The following is a 14,818-nucleotide window of genomic DNA, read 5'->3' on the forward strand; positions in this document are numbered from 1 at the left end:
TTATTTTTTTTTTCAAAATTCCCAAAATTCCCGAGCTTAACCTTAATAGCAACATAACAAAACTTCAATGCATATCAATTGTTTATACATTGTGTCAGCACATGGAGGAGGTAAATAACACCTCAGATTTTTTTAAATATTTAGCTGTTTATCAGGTGCTTGTCATCCTCTGCTCTTCAACCTTCACTCCCGGTATAGTTTATGGATGTTGGCCTCTTCAGGTAATCGTGCCGCACTTCTGGCCTCTGATGGCCTGGACAAAACGGACGTGAGCCTGAAGTGTCCCACTTGTAAAATAGCAAGTGTGGCCCAAATAATGCAAAGACAAAAGTGGGCCTTTTTGGCAAACATGTGGTGTTCCTGGCAAAGTGTAACCTGGATGTGAAGCTACAGTGGCCCATGTGGTAAATGGTGGTCACGGCCTAAATGGCACAAAACTCAATCTGGCCAGCTTTGGGCACCTTTGGTTTACATGTGATACATGTTTCATGCTGTGACTTACTTGTGGCCCGGATTTGGCAAAAGGGAGTGGACAGATCAAGTTCCATTTTGCTAGGATTCTTTACAAGAAACAATAACGATATCTAATAGGCGGAATACTATTCAGGCTGACGTCACATCATCTAACATTCAGACAGAAACGTTGAACGATCTTGAGTCAAAACAGCAAAAATGAGTTCCCTGACCGGGAATCGAACCCGGGCCGCGGCGGTGAGAGCGCCGAATCCTAACCACTAGACCACCAGGGACTGTTGCAGCGCTAGACAACTAGTGCCGTTTTTAAATCCATTCCAATTGAGAAAACGTATTGGTAGCTTAGTTGCTAGCAGGCTCACAGCTAAAGAGAAGCAGGTGGGGGGCTGCTGTTTGGTTTAACAGCGCACGCCACCACCAGAGGGCGCAGTGAGGGGGATGTTTCATTTCCATGTCCACCTCCGAGGATGCACGTCAGGTATGTGCGCAATCTGAGCAGCTTGAATGGAGAACGCAGCGTTTAAATGCATCGTCGGGATTCCACATCTGTCTCACGCCAGACTACACGAACGCTTTATGTTATCCAGCGAGTAGGGCCCGGTAGGAAAATCGTCTTCCTCATCTCCAGCAGGTCGCTATTGTCTTGTAAACAAAAGTCGCTAGCTTAGCAGCGTTAGCATCAGCTGGGGGGTGGACTGGACCTTGCTCACCGGGCGTGTGTTTGCTGGGAGCCGCCAGCCAGTGTTAAACCCAGACTGGTTTCACGTTGGCACCAGCTTCAGTGTATTGTGAGGACCGTGCAGGAGAGTCTGGAATCTGCTCCCTGGCCCGGCTAGCTGAGGATTCTGCAAACTGCCTGCAAATCTGACTGCAGCTAGCTAGGTAGGGCTAATCAGATTTAGCCCTTTCCCACTGTGGTAAAAAGCCATTTCGTTATGCAACACTTCGAGGTTACACGCGGGTGAAGTGTGTCCTCTTGTGTGTCCCTTTGGGGCGTGTGCCATGCGAGGGATCCCGGTGTGGCACCAGCTAGCTGATAGCGTAGCCTGCGTGTTTACATTCAATAACAGATTATAAAACGTGCTCACTGTTGCGTTAAGCAGGAGCAGATGTGTGTGTTTGTTTTCCTCCACAGCACAAGGATGCATTTCGGCCTGACAGGTATTTTCATCGCCCTCCACTTAGGCTGATGAGGCGTCACCGTCACTTATTGGGCTTTTGCATAGTCCATTGTGTGTTGCTGAGGGAGGAGGCACCTGGTGAGCCTGCTAATCCCCCCCCACCCCCCACCTTCTGCTTCTCTCCTCTGCAGGGCAAGAAATAGGTGGTGATCTTCCCAAAGTTGTGTCTTTTTGTTTTGGCCTGGACACAGAGTGGGTGGGTGTTTGCATGGATGGACTTGACTGCATGCACGTCTAGGAGCCTGACCTGATGGAAAAGAGAGACAGGAAGCCGGGATACTTTGCCAGGTAAGGATTGTTTCTGTGCATGAATTTGATTAGAATTTCAACACTTTCCTGCATTCAATTGTGGTCGTTTTTTTCCATGTAATTAATGTGAAGTTCTGGCATTTAGCTCTCAATTAGTTCTTAACCACCATATTATATGTGATTGTTTGCAAAATAATATCAGTCAATCGATTGCACCATATCGGAATTCCAGCTGACAAGTATCCCAATACCATAATCAATCAACCAATCAATCAGATTTTACTTGTATGTTCCCTATTCACAAACCCCAATTTGTCTCATAGGGCTTAACAATGTGTGACATCCTCTGGACTAAACCCTCAGATAAAGTGAGGGAATTCCGTCCCTGACAGTTAGGGAAAAGAAAAAGCCAGAACTATCAGAGAGAGCTGCAAGTGAGGGAGGGTTCCCTCTGCAGAGTGTAACCGAGGACATCAATAAAAACATTTACAACATTCACGAGAAGAGACCGTGACTAGCAGAAATGGAGAGGTGTATCAATGTTTAATGTACTTGTACAAAAACAAAATGTCTGACAGAGATGAGTGTGGGGGAGGCATGGGAAGTAGATCAGCATTAACATTTGCACCGTTAGCAGAATTGCCAATTTGGCAGTAGCATTAGTGTACGTGGGCAGGCACATTTTATATCTAAGCAATCTAGTGGAGAGAGTGTTTTTGTCAAATTTGTTTGGATTACATGTTGAAGTGTTGAGTCTAAAATCTTTCTATAAAGGATATTTTCTTTGTGCTGCACTCTCATTAGTGCCTTGGCGTTCTGTTGTCGAGGTGCATTACCTCATTAGTAATTCCCGTGTTTTTGAATCATGGACGGGCTATTAAGTCGCCTGCATGTCTCTGAGCTGCACCCACTTCGTACAGCCTCGAATCCTCCTGCGTCAGTGTTCCACTCACATGTCACGACCCACTGGGACGGTGCTGACCTTAAACCTGGATCTCTGTGGAGTTGTGAAACACGATAGCAGGGACCGAGCGTGGAAAGAGGCTTGTCACAGCTCCGGTGTGTAGACGGAGGAGAAAGCACAAGCTCTCTGACGTCTGCACGAATGACCTGCTGCAGGTGTCGAGTGACAGAGGATGAACAGGGTTTAGTGGTGGTCTTTAATGGGCTGTGGTTCGGATGTGTCATTCATCCTGTTTTTACCTGACCAGTTGGTTTTTAGGCTTTAAAATGGGTGGGGTTTCTGCTTTTAAAAGAAATCAAGGCATCTAGGTAAAGGAATGAAATGTTGCCAAAACTGGACACACAAGTAAATGTGTGGAAAAGCATTAGGTGAATATGCTGCAGTAGCAAAGATGTTGACAATGGACTTGATGGATGTTGGGAGCTGCTGCAGCCTAATGGGCTTCAGTCTTTCTTATTATGTCTCAGGTTACTGGCTCAGGCTGCCATGACAGGCAGCTACAAACCTGCAATTTGTCTTGTGTCTATTTCCCTCATATCATTGGCTTATGTTAGAAATATTCCATTATGGAAGGAAGTGACTTTGTAATGGCATCGCCCCCTCTGATTATTAGATCAGCAGTGTATTCGATTTTAATAGGATTCAGGCTTTGCCTGGGAATGCTGTTTTTATCCGACAAAGAAAATGGGGCCAAACTGTGGAAGTGAGCAGCAGAACAACCGTAGAACCATAGCTGAACACATGAGATTTATACAGACCTGTGCTGTTTTAAGGACAGCCATGTTGTGCCTGTATGGACAGAGAGGATGTGTCAGGGAGGAAAATAAAGCTTATCTCACAACACAGCTACTGCTTTTACATGTAGCCATATGGTCCCTTGCTTCCTGACAAGTGGAACAAAGGTCATTTAGAGGCACATATATAATGTAAAAGACATGTGAGCCCAATCTGAAATTAATTTAATTTTGACAAGGTTCATTGTTTTAAAAGACTGAAAGTCAGGATATTAATATTGTTTTACTCAGAACTAAAGATTAGTGTAAAATAAAACAAGTGATTTCACATTCAATGAATTGATATCCTGGAAGAACTACATCAGAACGCAGAGTCATAAGGCTACTGTCAATATTATGAATTGAAAGAATATGTTGCAGCTTTACATTTTGTCGAGAGCAGATTGCAGACACACACACACACATACACACTTTAAGAAGGATGAGGGTACTCAGAGACACAGAGTCCCTGCGTATGATGTATTTGTTGCCGTGGTGATTTCACTAGTGACGGCTTAATGGCTGTTGAGAAAAACCACACATGATCAGGGCTATTGTTCGTCACAAGATATGAAGGAGACGCTGAAACAAAGAGCAAACATTTAATCCAAAACTGTGTCTCGTCACACTTAGCAGTATTTTCAATCTGAAATGTTCCACCATGAAGCCTGGTCTGTGCCATTACAAGTACGGGTGTAAAATAAATGCTGCTAAACAGACACAACTGTAGAATGTGGAACAGGAATGGCCTTTAAGCAACATTTTTTCCGTCATGGTGTGTCCCAGTCTGGATTTCAGTCTTCTTGGGAATCTGCGGTGGTGGCATAATTTAAAAATGTTCATCTAGCTGCATGTCAGACCTTGACATTTTCAAAATTTCACAAGCATTAATCACACACTAACTGGGTCCAACAATGGCCACCAGTTAGTTTTTTAACCAGCATTTGTTTTGATCACTGGGAATCCCAGTTTTTAAAGCAGAAGTCTATGTGTTTCTTATCCCTCCAGCATATAACACGAAACGAAATCTATAATCATTTCGTTTCTGGAGCGGAATTTCGAAAGCTATCTGGAATTTTTTCATGGAACCTCACTGTTTTGTTAATCAGATACTGAAGTGGTGCCTTTTTAAATTGTGTGTCTTACTGGGATGATGTGTCCCATCCTAATGAATCGTTATGCCAGGAATGGTTCAGGTTCAGGTTGAACAGTGAGTAAGGAGAGCGCGATTTGGGAGACTCTCAGAAAATTCCCCTGCAGTGAAACAGATGGTGCGTTTGGGAATGCATCCGCAGATTCTTGAGCTCGCTGCCAGATGTGCGTCGCATCGGATAAAGTGGGAGACTGACCTGAGGCAGTGGGAGGCGCCTGAGCTCTGTCTGTCTGCAGCCTTATCGACCCAGGGCTTCGGCTCCATTAAGGCTCTCAAACCCTTCAAACACTTTTCTTTTCTTCTTCACTACCACCTGCCACTCTTAGCATCTGATACAGCAATTTGGCCTTATCTCGACCGAGCGTACTTGCATCCACACTCAAGGTTTCAGTGGGTCTCACAGAGGGTGCAATATTCTTAAGTGCACCACTAAAATGTAGTTCTATCGCCCTACACTGCAGTGTTCCCCCCTCGGTGAACCTCAACGGGGTCTGGAGACGCCGTTACATAATTCCCCTTACCTAACAATGATTAAACAGGAGGGGGGGTGGAGTCTGGGAGGAAAATACAGCTGACTCTGCAAAGTAAAGAGAGAGAAAAAGGCTCAGTGTTGTAACAACAGCAGAACTTCGACAGAAGATCTAAACTCACAACTGGAGTCTGTTACACTTTAGACTGTAAACAAGCATGTGGAGCCTGATGATTGTAGGTAGTGGTGTATTGAAAAATCTATGTAAAATGGCAATAACATTGTGAGAGGAGAAAAGCCCATTGTGGAGCTATATTCTTTTTCCATTGCATTACCTAGTATACTAGAGATCACAATAAGCACGTTTAATTGGTTTAGATTGATCTGAAAGCAGTTTTATTCTAATCATGTGCACACGTTCATTCATATTCTATGTTGATACCAGCTGTGAGTGAGTTTTCACTTCACAAGCTTAAACAAAAGTGATCAAATGTCTGTCTACATTGCCGTATTTTCTATCCTATACTGAGTGGATGTAAACAAATCCTCCTCCGTCCCATCAGGCTGAAGAGGCGGCGACAGCTCAAGCAGAGCCAATCAGACAAGAATGTGAATGAGCAGAGCCCGGCGATCATCTCCTGTCCAGACGTCCCACTTGTCGGTGACCCCGTCATGAAGACGGACCTGCAGCGATCCGCAACAAAACCGGCCGCAAGCTCCGGTAAGACCTGCTTCCAAAAACTCACCACAAAAACAACTTGAACTGCAATGGCACTCAGTAGAGGCCACATCTCCACTAGGGCCCAATAGTTCCCTTAAATCCAATTCAGCTGCACCAAACTACACCCACTAAGATATCAGTACTAATTATTTCATCCAGACCCATGAATTATACCCTGGGGAAATTGTGAAATCTAAAAAAATACATATATATCGCGCCATGTCAAAGAAAGTGATGGAAAAATTCCTGGATCCGCCTCCATTGTCTGGTCCATATTTAAAGGGTTATTTTATTACCCATGGTTCATCCTTTCACCACCTTTCAAGATAACATAACTTCTGCCATGGAGGTAATATAGGCAATTTGATTAAACTGAACTCACCCTGAAGCTTGTAATTTAATTCATATACTTATAAAGCTACAGAGTAGGGCTGCGCGACATGACTTCAAATCAATATCACGGTTATTTTCAAACTTTAACCTCGATTACGATTAATGAACAATTATTTTGTAACAGACATATTCTCGTCATAGTCTAATTTTTCGCTGTCTTAGAAAAAATAGTTTTCCTCCCTTTAACTTCCCCTTTTTGGACAAGCAACACTTTACAGTGGTGTGGTTGGTATTATGTCAGTGAAGCAATCTCAGCGGTTTCAAAGAGGAAGTCACATTACCCTTATCCTCTGCTTCCTAACAGCACGTGGCAACATTTTAACCACTGTACTGTGAGAAGTAAGAGTTCATGTGTTAAAATACAAGTCAAACACTATTATGTCCTTGATTTCTGCATCAAATGATATAAAAACCAAATTAAGACATTGGCAATTTTAAACATAATTCTTGTAGCTGAAAGAAAATTTCTATATATTATCTCAATATTCGCTGTTTATTAGTGGTCCCAGTCCAGTTTAAATTAATTTATGAAGTTCATGCCAGTATCCCTGTCAGTGGTCTTGTCTGTGAGGCTCAGTACAATATCAAGATCAGGAGAGTGGTTGTTTGATGCTTAGTCATGGCCTCTGTTTCCACGGGGGAGCAGCAGTGTAATGAGACAGCAGGGAGTGGTGCTAATGGCTTCTGTGCTCTTGGCAAGAAGAAATGCTGACTGTGCACCCTCACTACTACAAGGGTCAGATTCTGTGTGTGTGTGTGTGTGTGAAGCTATATGAAATCACTGGATTATACACAGTATATGCTAGTAATGTGAGTCTGAGAGGGACATAATGAAGCCATGTATTCTTCTCTCAGGAATAGTTCTTTACCTTCATCAGGGAGGTTATAGGGTTTCTGTCCATTGGTTTGTCAGCAGGATTACACAATAACTAGTAATTACTGAACTGATTTCCATAAAATGTGATGTACGATGCGCCAAGAAAGAACCTATAAAATCTGGACAAAGCAGAGGCAGTTCTTATACATTCTGAGATTTTCACCACTTTTAGAGAACAACTCATGGATCTACATGAAAAAAGAGGTTCATTTAGGGAACTGATATCTGACTGTGGGAAATTTGGTGCAGCTTGATTGAATTAAAGGGGACTGCTGGGCCTTGGATGAGTTCTGCATTCCTCTGAGAGCCAATCTAGTTCCCACATAATGTTATCATCGGGTCGATGGCATGCTCCATTTGCAAAATTCTTGAATTCTGTTTCTCTCTCAGATGATGTCTGCAAAAGTAAAAATCCGACAAAGAGGGAGAAGAGAGGGCCGCCGGGGACGGTGGAGTTCATCGTGAGTAACATTCCACTGATATCACACTTGGAGCGTGTTTCTGACTGACTCACAGAAACGTCATAGATCATGTAGTATTTACTCAGTGGAGTTTATCGTCTTATTCCAGGTGGGACCCGATGATTCGCTCAATAGCATCGCTCTCAGGTTCAACATCACCCCAAACAAACTGGTCCAGCTGAACAAGCTCTTCTCCCGCAGCGTCTACCCCGGACAGGTGAGAACACTGACGCCACATTATTCTGCTTCAGTCTCTGCTTCAGTCTCTGCTTTACTCATCTGACTGGCTGATCATTGGTTGTTTGTCCCCACTACAGAAGCTGTTTGTCCCTGATGAGAGCCAATCAGAAACGGACTCAAAGTCTCAGAGTTCCTCTCAGCCCACATTCCCACAAGGCCTCTCTGAGAAACAGTCACATGTAAGTGGAAAAGCAGATTTGTTTTGTTTTGCAAACGTTATGTTGTAGTTTACAGTGGCAGTGTTGAGCCAGGGAATTATTTTCGATATTCACACTGAAACTATACAACAATAGTTGGCAACAATGCCCCATAAACATGTTGTGTTTATATAAACCATCGACATTAGATCATACTGTTACAGATACTTTATCAGAGGTAATTACAGCAATTACTTTAGTTCAGGTTTGGTTAAACATTTGCGTACCAGGCTGAAGTCCTCCACAGCTGCAGCAGGTTAGGTTTTGGCGTGACCCACTTTACTGCAGGACTTCCCCCGCTCTCTGTCCCCCTCTCGTGCTTAAATTCTGTCCTTTCAATAAGGGACAAAGTGCCCCAAAATATCTTAAAACTACCAACATTTAACAGTCTTTTCACAACACTGAAAATTAAAACAAAACGGAAACCTACATGGTCATTATGTTTTTAAAACAAGCGTTACCAGAGAAAAACATCATATCTCTGAACTGTTTGTGTTGTTGTTTTTTTATGTCCATCAGGATGGCAAAACCTGTAGATCAGCGAAGTCCATCCGGCGGGAGCTCTCCCCAAACTCAGAAGACGAGAGTCCGTCCACGGTTAAATTCATCAAGATGAGCTGCAAATACTTCACTGATGGCATGGTGAGATCCTGAGAAACACAGTGATGTCCTGCGATGCTGAAACGACTCATTTTTGTGGATTGACAAAATTAATCAATGTTAAATGTTTAAGTTATTTAGATTTTGCAGTGGGAAAGAAAATGCCAAGTTTTGATTAATACATCTCACATCATAGAATTTGGAAAATAGTGAAAGGAATAATGTTATTTTGTGATTCAGTTTAACCTTATCTTTTGAATTTGATCAACTAATACAAACATTTTGCGTGTTAATATGTGAAATGATTGATGATAAATATTGATCTAATTCAAATCTTTCCCATGAGGATTTGCTCTTTTTATTTTGGTCATTATTGACCACGGATCTCTCCGTGTGTTGTTCCGATCTTGCAGGGGGTGGTGGGGGGTGTGCTGATTGTGACGCCCAACAACATCATGTTCGACCCCCACAAGTCGGACCCCCTGGTGATCGAGCACGGCTGCGAGGAGTACGGCCTCATCTGCCCCATGGAGGAGGTCGTCTCTGTTGCGCTGTACAACGATGTGTCTCGCATGAAGCTGAAAGATGCCCTGCCATCGTAAGAGTCCGCTAACCCTAACCTTTCTTTTCCACCCTCCGTTTCCTTATTTTTGTCAATAACAAAACTGTTTGTATCAAACCCCTTTCGATTTCTGGAACTTTTCACACTTGCCTCTTTACCACCACTTCCCTTTTTATGATGCATCTTGTCCAGAGAGAGATCCAAGTTTTAAAAAAACGCTCTCAGATTCTACTTGTTTTGTTTTTTATTTCTTTGTTTTACATTTTGTTCATAATTTCATTCCATTTGTTTTCAATCATTTGCTGTCGGTCATCATATTTGTTAATTTTGTTTTTTTTGAGTTCCTCATCATTCTGGTCATTTTTAATTTCTGTTGGACCTGTCCCCCTTTTTGTGTTTTTTCTCTTTTCATTTCCATCCCTCGTTTGCTGTGCGGTGTGTGTGGTGCCCGGTGACCCCACAGAGACCGACCCCAGGATCTGTGTCCTGTGTACAGGCCCGGTGAGTGGGAGCACCTGCTGTCAGAGAGGGAACTGAACCCCTTCAGCCGTTACGAAGCTCTGGATCCAAAGCGACCAATCGTCCTGGATGAGATTGAATCAACAATCTCCGAAACTGGTAATATCACATCAACCAGTCTCCAAAATGATAGTTTTTATGGGTTACGTCTTTTAACTTTGATTTACTAAACAAAAACACTTCCTCTTCTGTGCTTTTATTTGTTTTGAGCTTAAACAAATCTTGATTCATCTTCTCATTACCAGTGAGTGGAGAAGGAGAGGAGACAGAAAAGTCTCCATCGGATGAAGGATTCACAGAGTTAGAGCAGACGGTCAATGGAAGCACTGAAGAAGCAGAGGGAACGTCCTCCAGAACATCCAGGGCCGTCAGTGGGGACCAACAGAAACTCCGAGGACCCGGCTGCCCCGAAGGAGGAGATTCTGAAGACAAGCCGATGCTGGCTCAAATTAAAGGGAAGCTTGATGATGAAGAGGACGAAGGTGTAGCTCAGAATGGCTCCCTTGAGGATGGAGAGTCAATACAATCCTCCTCAGAGACTGAAAAACAGGGGGATCTGCTTGATAAACCTTCAAACCAAGAGCCTGCCAAAACCAAAGATACGAAACCTCAAAGGACAGAGGAGCTGCTAAACAGTGTAGATGATGAAATACTCAGCACAGCGGTGGACCAAAGCAGCAGGCTGAGTCTGACCGAGGCTGCAGAGGGTTCTGGGAGCTCGGGTCCAGACAGACCAGCAGAGGGGGCTGAACTCAGTGAAGAGGAGAGACGGAAGAAAAGCTGTGAAGCAGAGGTCAAGTCGTGGCTGATGGCGCGGATGCAGGCTCCAATAGAAGGTAGGAATTATAATACAGATGTTGATAATCACAGTTCCTGTAGCTCCTGTTTCAAGGTGGATCCCTTCTAATATGCAGAATTTGAACATTTTAGACTTTGCAGGCTCCTGGTGGTAGTGTGATATAAGTCACTGTGACAGTGTGGCCTGAAACTAACCGAGTTTACTCTTATTCTCTATAGACATGCTTTTTTCATCCGAGGAGAAGAGTAAAAACCCTCCCATGTTCCTCTGCTTCAAAGTGGGAAAGCCAATGAGGAAGTCTTTTGCTACTGGGATGACCTCTGGTCCCGCCCATTCCTTTGGCAGCCGTGGGAAGCAGCCGGAGTATTGGTTCGCCGTGCCGCAAGAAAGGTGAGATTATCACTTTCAGGCATAAATTAATCAAAACTCACAAGATGAACTGTCTGTGGCCTGGTTGCTTTTGAATCCTGCAAAAAGGTACCCGTCATAAACAGCAGAATTCTTTATCCTCTCTTATGCTCTGTATACGTTTGTGTGTGTTTCAGAGTGGACCACCTGTATGCGTTCTTCGTGCAGTGGTCTCCAGATGTGTATGGGAAGGAGGCTCGAGAGCAGGGCTTCGTTGTGGTGGAGAAAGACGAGCTGGACATGATCGATAACTTCTTCAGTGACCCTGCATCTTGCAGCTGGGAGGTGAGCTGAGCAGAAGCAGCCAGTTTGTCAATATGCTGTTGATTTTGAGTAAAACAAGCTAAAATTTCTTTCCTTGATTTCTCTAAAATATTGACTCGCTCTTGTGCTTGTTTTGCTCCCAGATCATCACTGTTGATGAGGCGAAGCGCAGGCAGAGTTTTGGCAGCTATGACGGAGACCTGTCTGTGGAAACACTGACCATACTCAGTGAATCCAGTGACCTGCTGCAGGACACACACATCGAGAAGGTAATTAGATAGAATAACCCACTTACTGATTAAAAAAATACATTATTAAAATTCAAGTAATAAAACATGCAACACACTGGTCAAACACGATGATGTGTTTTGCTCTCCAGCTTTCCTGTCGCCTACCAGCCCGTGTACAGGGTTACCCCTGGAGACTGGCCTACAGCACTGTGAATCATGGGACCAGCCTCAAGACTCTGTACAGGAACCTGGCGGCGGTGGACAGTCCGGTACTGCTGGTCATCAGAGACATGGACGGACAGGTAGATATCGTCCACATGGACTTACTGTGTATAAACTACCAGGGACTCAGTTGCTGATGGTAGAGAAGGAGAACAACAGTTACTGATCATCAGTCTGTCATTCATGGCAACGACTCGTGATTTAATCTCATCTTTCTCTGGATCCGTGTTTGAACAGATCAAGTGGTGGCGCCAATTTTTACTAGCCCTCGCTGTTCATCTGTCAACTTCTTAAAGTTGTCAGTTAATAAAAGTTCAGATTCAGATTTTTAATATCAATGGACTGAAAAAGACTTGACAATGTTAAAACACTTTTACACTTTTCATTATTGAAGATTACTCAAAAACTATTTTTCATGCCTCCCACACAATAATAGTCAAATGTTGTGGGGAGAACACTTCATTAGATCAAAATTTAATTTAGATTTAAAAAGCAATTCAGCGATCAGATACTCAATTCACTTTTAAACCCTGTCAGGGCAGAATAATTACCCTCAGAGCAACTTAAACATTTTAAGTTTGAAGAATCTAACTGTATCAAGGACGTAAACCATTTCTCACTTTGGCGACACCTAGTGGTGGTATAATAAAAATAATGTGAAAACCTCTGCAATCATGATCATTTTTAAACCTCCTGTAATCAGTTATTTAAAGGATTCTAATTTATAGCTGAAACAATTATACAGATATTTTTTTTCCCTACGTCATAGGGCTCTCACTCTAAAATAATTCTGACTCTTGTCACAGATATTCGGAGCGTTCTCGACTCATCCCTTCAAAGTGAGCGAGCACTGCTACGGCACAGGAGAGACCTTCCTCTACAACTTCTGTCCTGAAATCAAGGTACGAACAAAGTCGGGTTTAAAAGCAACTATTAAGCTTTATTCCTTAAACAAAAAACTAAGACACTGTTTTTTGCTGTTTATTTTCAGGTGTACCGGTGGACGGGGGAGAATTCTTACTTTGTGAAAGGCAATATTGATTCTCTGCAGATGGGAGGCGGAGGGTAAGATCCACCAGCCCAGTAGGAAATGATAGCAGCTCCTTTTAATGACTGAGAACAAAGTTGTTTCCGTAATTTGAATTTCTCATTGAACAAGTAACAACTTTGTCTTACATTTGTCTCTGCAGGGGTAAGGTGGGTCTGTGGCTTGATGCCGAGCTGTACCGAGGGGCCTCCGCCAAATGCGCCACCTTCAACAATCAGCCGCTCTCAGCTCAGCAGGACTTCAGCATCCACAGTTTGGAGGTCTGGGCGTTTGAGTAGTGTCACCTTCTCCGTTCCAGGTACATCGACATTCACGCTGTGCTCCACGACCTCAAACCTTCAGACGACCCCCCCCCCCTCCGAGTCTAATACGCGCCACTTGGAGGAGAAACCCAGCTGCTCCACAATGACACTAAATGTTCTGCGAGCGAGGACCGAAAGCTGCCTGCGGAGTTTCTGTGTTGACTGAGAATGGGTTTGACCTGCAAGGCGGTCGGTCTCATTCAATTTCTGGTTCGTCCGTCCTTCCTTCAAAGGTGGAAGTGTGCGAAAATAGCTGCCTTAGATGTGAGTAGCAGGCCCCTGCTTTCCCAGCATGCATACTGTCTCCAAACATAATCTGATGAGGAGAGAAGGAAGCGTAAAGCTGCTGGTGAGGATAATCCAAAAAGAGCGGATTCTCAGTGTGTGTGAAAGAATAAGATAATCCCTAATTAGTGTAGCCTTGTGCAGAGATAAAGGTTGACGTAGTTTGTATGGTTGTGAATGTACAGGATTAAGAAAGGAAGATTTATCCCTTTATCTGTCTTTTATTTTTTTTTATGCCAAAATGAACTTGAATCTTGAAGGAAAGTGGAAAATGCCAGGAAGGATTTCTGGATCCTCTGCTATAAAATGTACTTTTAATATTGGGAATTTCGCTGATTGTTTACGACAGTGCGTTGCACTTCCTCAGAAGCTCTATAGTTTTTTAGATTAACCGAATGAGAATGAGTCATTGCATTTTTCTCATTGCCACAACTAAAGTTTTCATTCCCCTGTGTGATTCGAAACAAGCGATGAAGCCAGGACTGGGTTTTTGTGATGACCAAATCGATTTCCTTTTTAAATTTCATGTGTTGTTAGTTTGTCTTATTTTATAAAATATTTTAGATTTTATTTTTTACATATTTCACTTATTTTTACATTGTGTTGATGAATATTTTTTTTTTAATGGTTCTACTTTTTATAAAAATGTATCGCTCCACATCTCTGTTTCTGATTCGACACAACAAGCACTAGAAAGTCATGTTTTTATCGCTAAGATATTTTTTTTTAATGGTCGTCGTTGAGAGAGTTGCAGCCAGTAAACTTTTAACTTTTGCACTACAGGATAAATTTCCCCTCCATGCTGTATTGTGGGCTTGTGTAATTGAGCATTTCTGATGTATAATTTGTTACTGAATGTTTTTTAATCACCAAAACACAAGGGAAGCTGCCTGTCCAATCACCGGTCGGTGTGGACAAAGGGATCATCTGTTTTTTTGGGGGGGTGTTTGCACTCGGTTATGCCACTAACTCAAAATCCACATCTACTCACATGGAAAAGAAATGTTCATTTATATCCTGTGTACATGACACAGGCTTGTAGTGCATGAACATTCAATTCTGCAAATATCTAGCCCATCGGCCATGTTATCCACTAACGCCAATAATCGCTTCATGTGAAAATGAGCTGCGCTGTCTGTAGCCGTTCAGTGTTGTTACTGTGAATGCTCAGTAAGTATTATTTCTTGTGAATCCAAAACTGCTGTGTACTGTGATATCACTATGGATCTATTTATTGTGTTGTTATTGCAACCACATATAAACTTAAATAAATTTTAAATATATCCATATACCATAATGGGTCATGTTTTTATTGACTAATTTTTGTTTCCTATATGTGTTTCAGGTTTTTTTTATTTCAGTAAATTTTATTGTTGGTCCAATGTTTGTAGTTTTAAATCAATATCGACTTTTGTTAACCTGTAAAA

The 14,818-nt window shown here is 42.8% G+C and overlaps 1 protein-coding gene and 1 non-coding gene across 6 annotated transcripts; one reads left to right on the forward strand and one right to left on the reverse strand.

The window, feature by feature from the left end:
- Window positions 1-677: 677 nt before the first annotated feature.
- trnae-cuc (transfer RNA glutamic acid (anticodon CUC)) lies at window positions 678-749 on the reverse strand. Its single transcript has one exon. It is a non-coding gene; the product is annotated as a tRNA-Glu (tRNA).
- A 162-nt stretch (window positions 750-911) lies between these two features.
- LOC133024275 (nuclear receptor coactivator 7) lies at window positions 912-14,682 on the forward strand. Of its 5 annotated transcripts, none has more exons than XM_061091322.1 (17): window positions 912-952; window positions 1,787-1,943; window positions 5,827-5,984; window positions 7,645-7,715; window positions 7,825-7,932; window positions 8,033-8,134; window positions 8,672-8,794; window positions 9,166-9,350; window positions 9,778-9,932; window positions 10,079-10,669; window positions 10,851-11,022; window positions 11,178-11,325; window positions 11,448-11,573; window positions 11,684-11,836; window positions 12,563-12,658; window positions 12,748-12,821; window positions 12,947-14,682. In XM_061091322.1, the coding sequence occupies exons 2-17, from the start codon at window positions 1,906-1,908 to the stop codon at window positions 13,080-13,082; spliced, it is 2,436 nt and encodes an 811-aa protein (XP_060947305.1). In that variant the 5' UTR covers window positions 912-952; window positions 1,787-1,905; the 3' UTR covers window positions 13,083-14,682. The 5 variants fall into 5 exon arrangements, with proteins under 5 accessions (XP_060947305.1, XP_060947304.1, XP_060947302.1 ...); XM_061091321.1 differs by lacking the exon at window positions 912-952 and adding an exon at window positions 979-1,074; XM_061091319.1 differs by lacking the exon at window positions 912-952 and adding an exon at window positions 1,111-1,635.
- Window positions 14,683-14,818: the final 136 nt, after the last annotated feature.

This window comes from Limanda limanda, chromosome 18 (assembly GCF_963576545.1).
Source record: "Limanda limanda chromosome 18, fLimLim1.1, whole genome shotgun sequence".
Taxonomy (NCBI): domain Eukaryota; kingdom Metazoa; phylum Chordata; class Actinopteri; order Pleuronectiformes; family Pleuronectidae; genus Limanda; species Limanda limanda.

What these genes read in the sequence shown, in the direction of transcription:
- LOC133024275 (XM_061091322.1), top strand. Translation starts at nt 1,906, where the DNA reads ATGGAAAAGAGAGACAGGAAGCCGGGATACTTTGCCAG. An exon ending in AAAACCGGCCGCAAGCTCCG is followed by an intron (nt 5,985 to 7,644) that starts GTAAGACCTGCT and finishes TTTCTCTCTCAG; the next exon opens with ATGATGTCTGCAAAAGTAAA. An exon ending in AATACTTCACTGATGGCATG is followed by an intron (nt 8,795 to 9,165) that starts GTGAGATCCTGA and finishes CCGATCTTGCAG; the next exon opens with GGGGTGGTGGGGGGTGTGCT.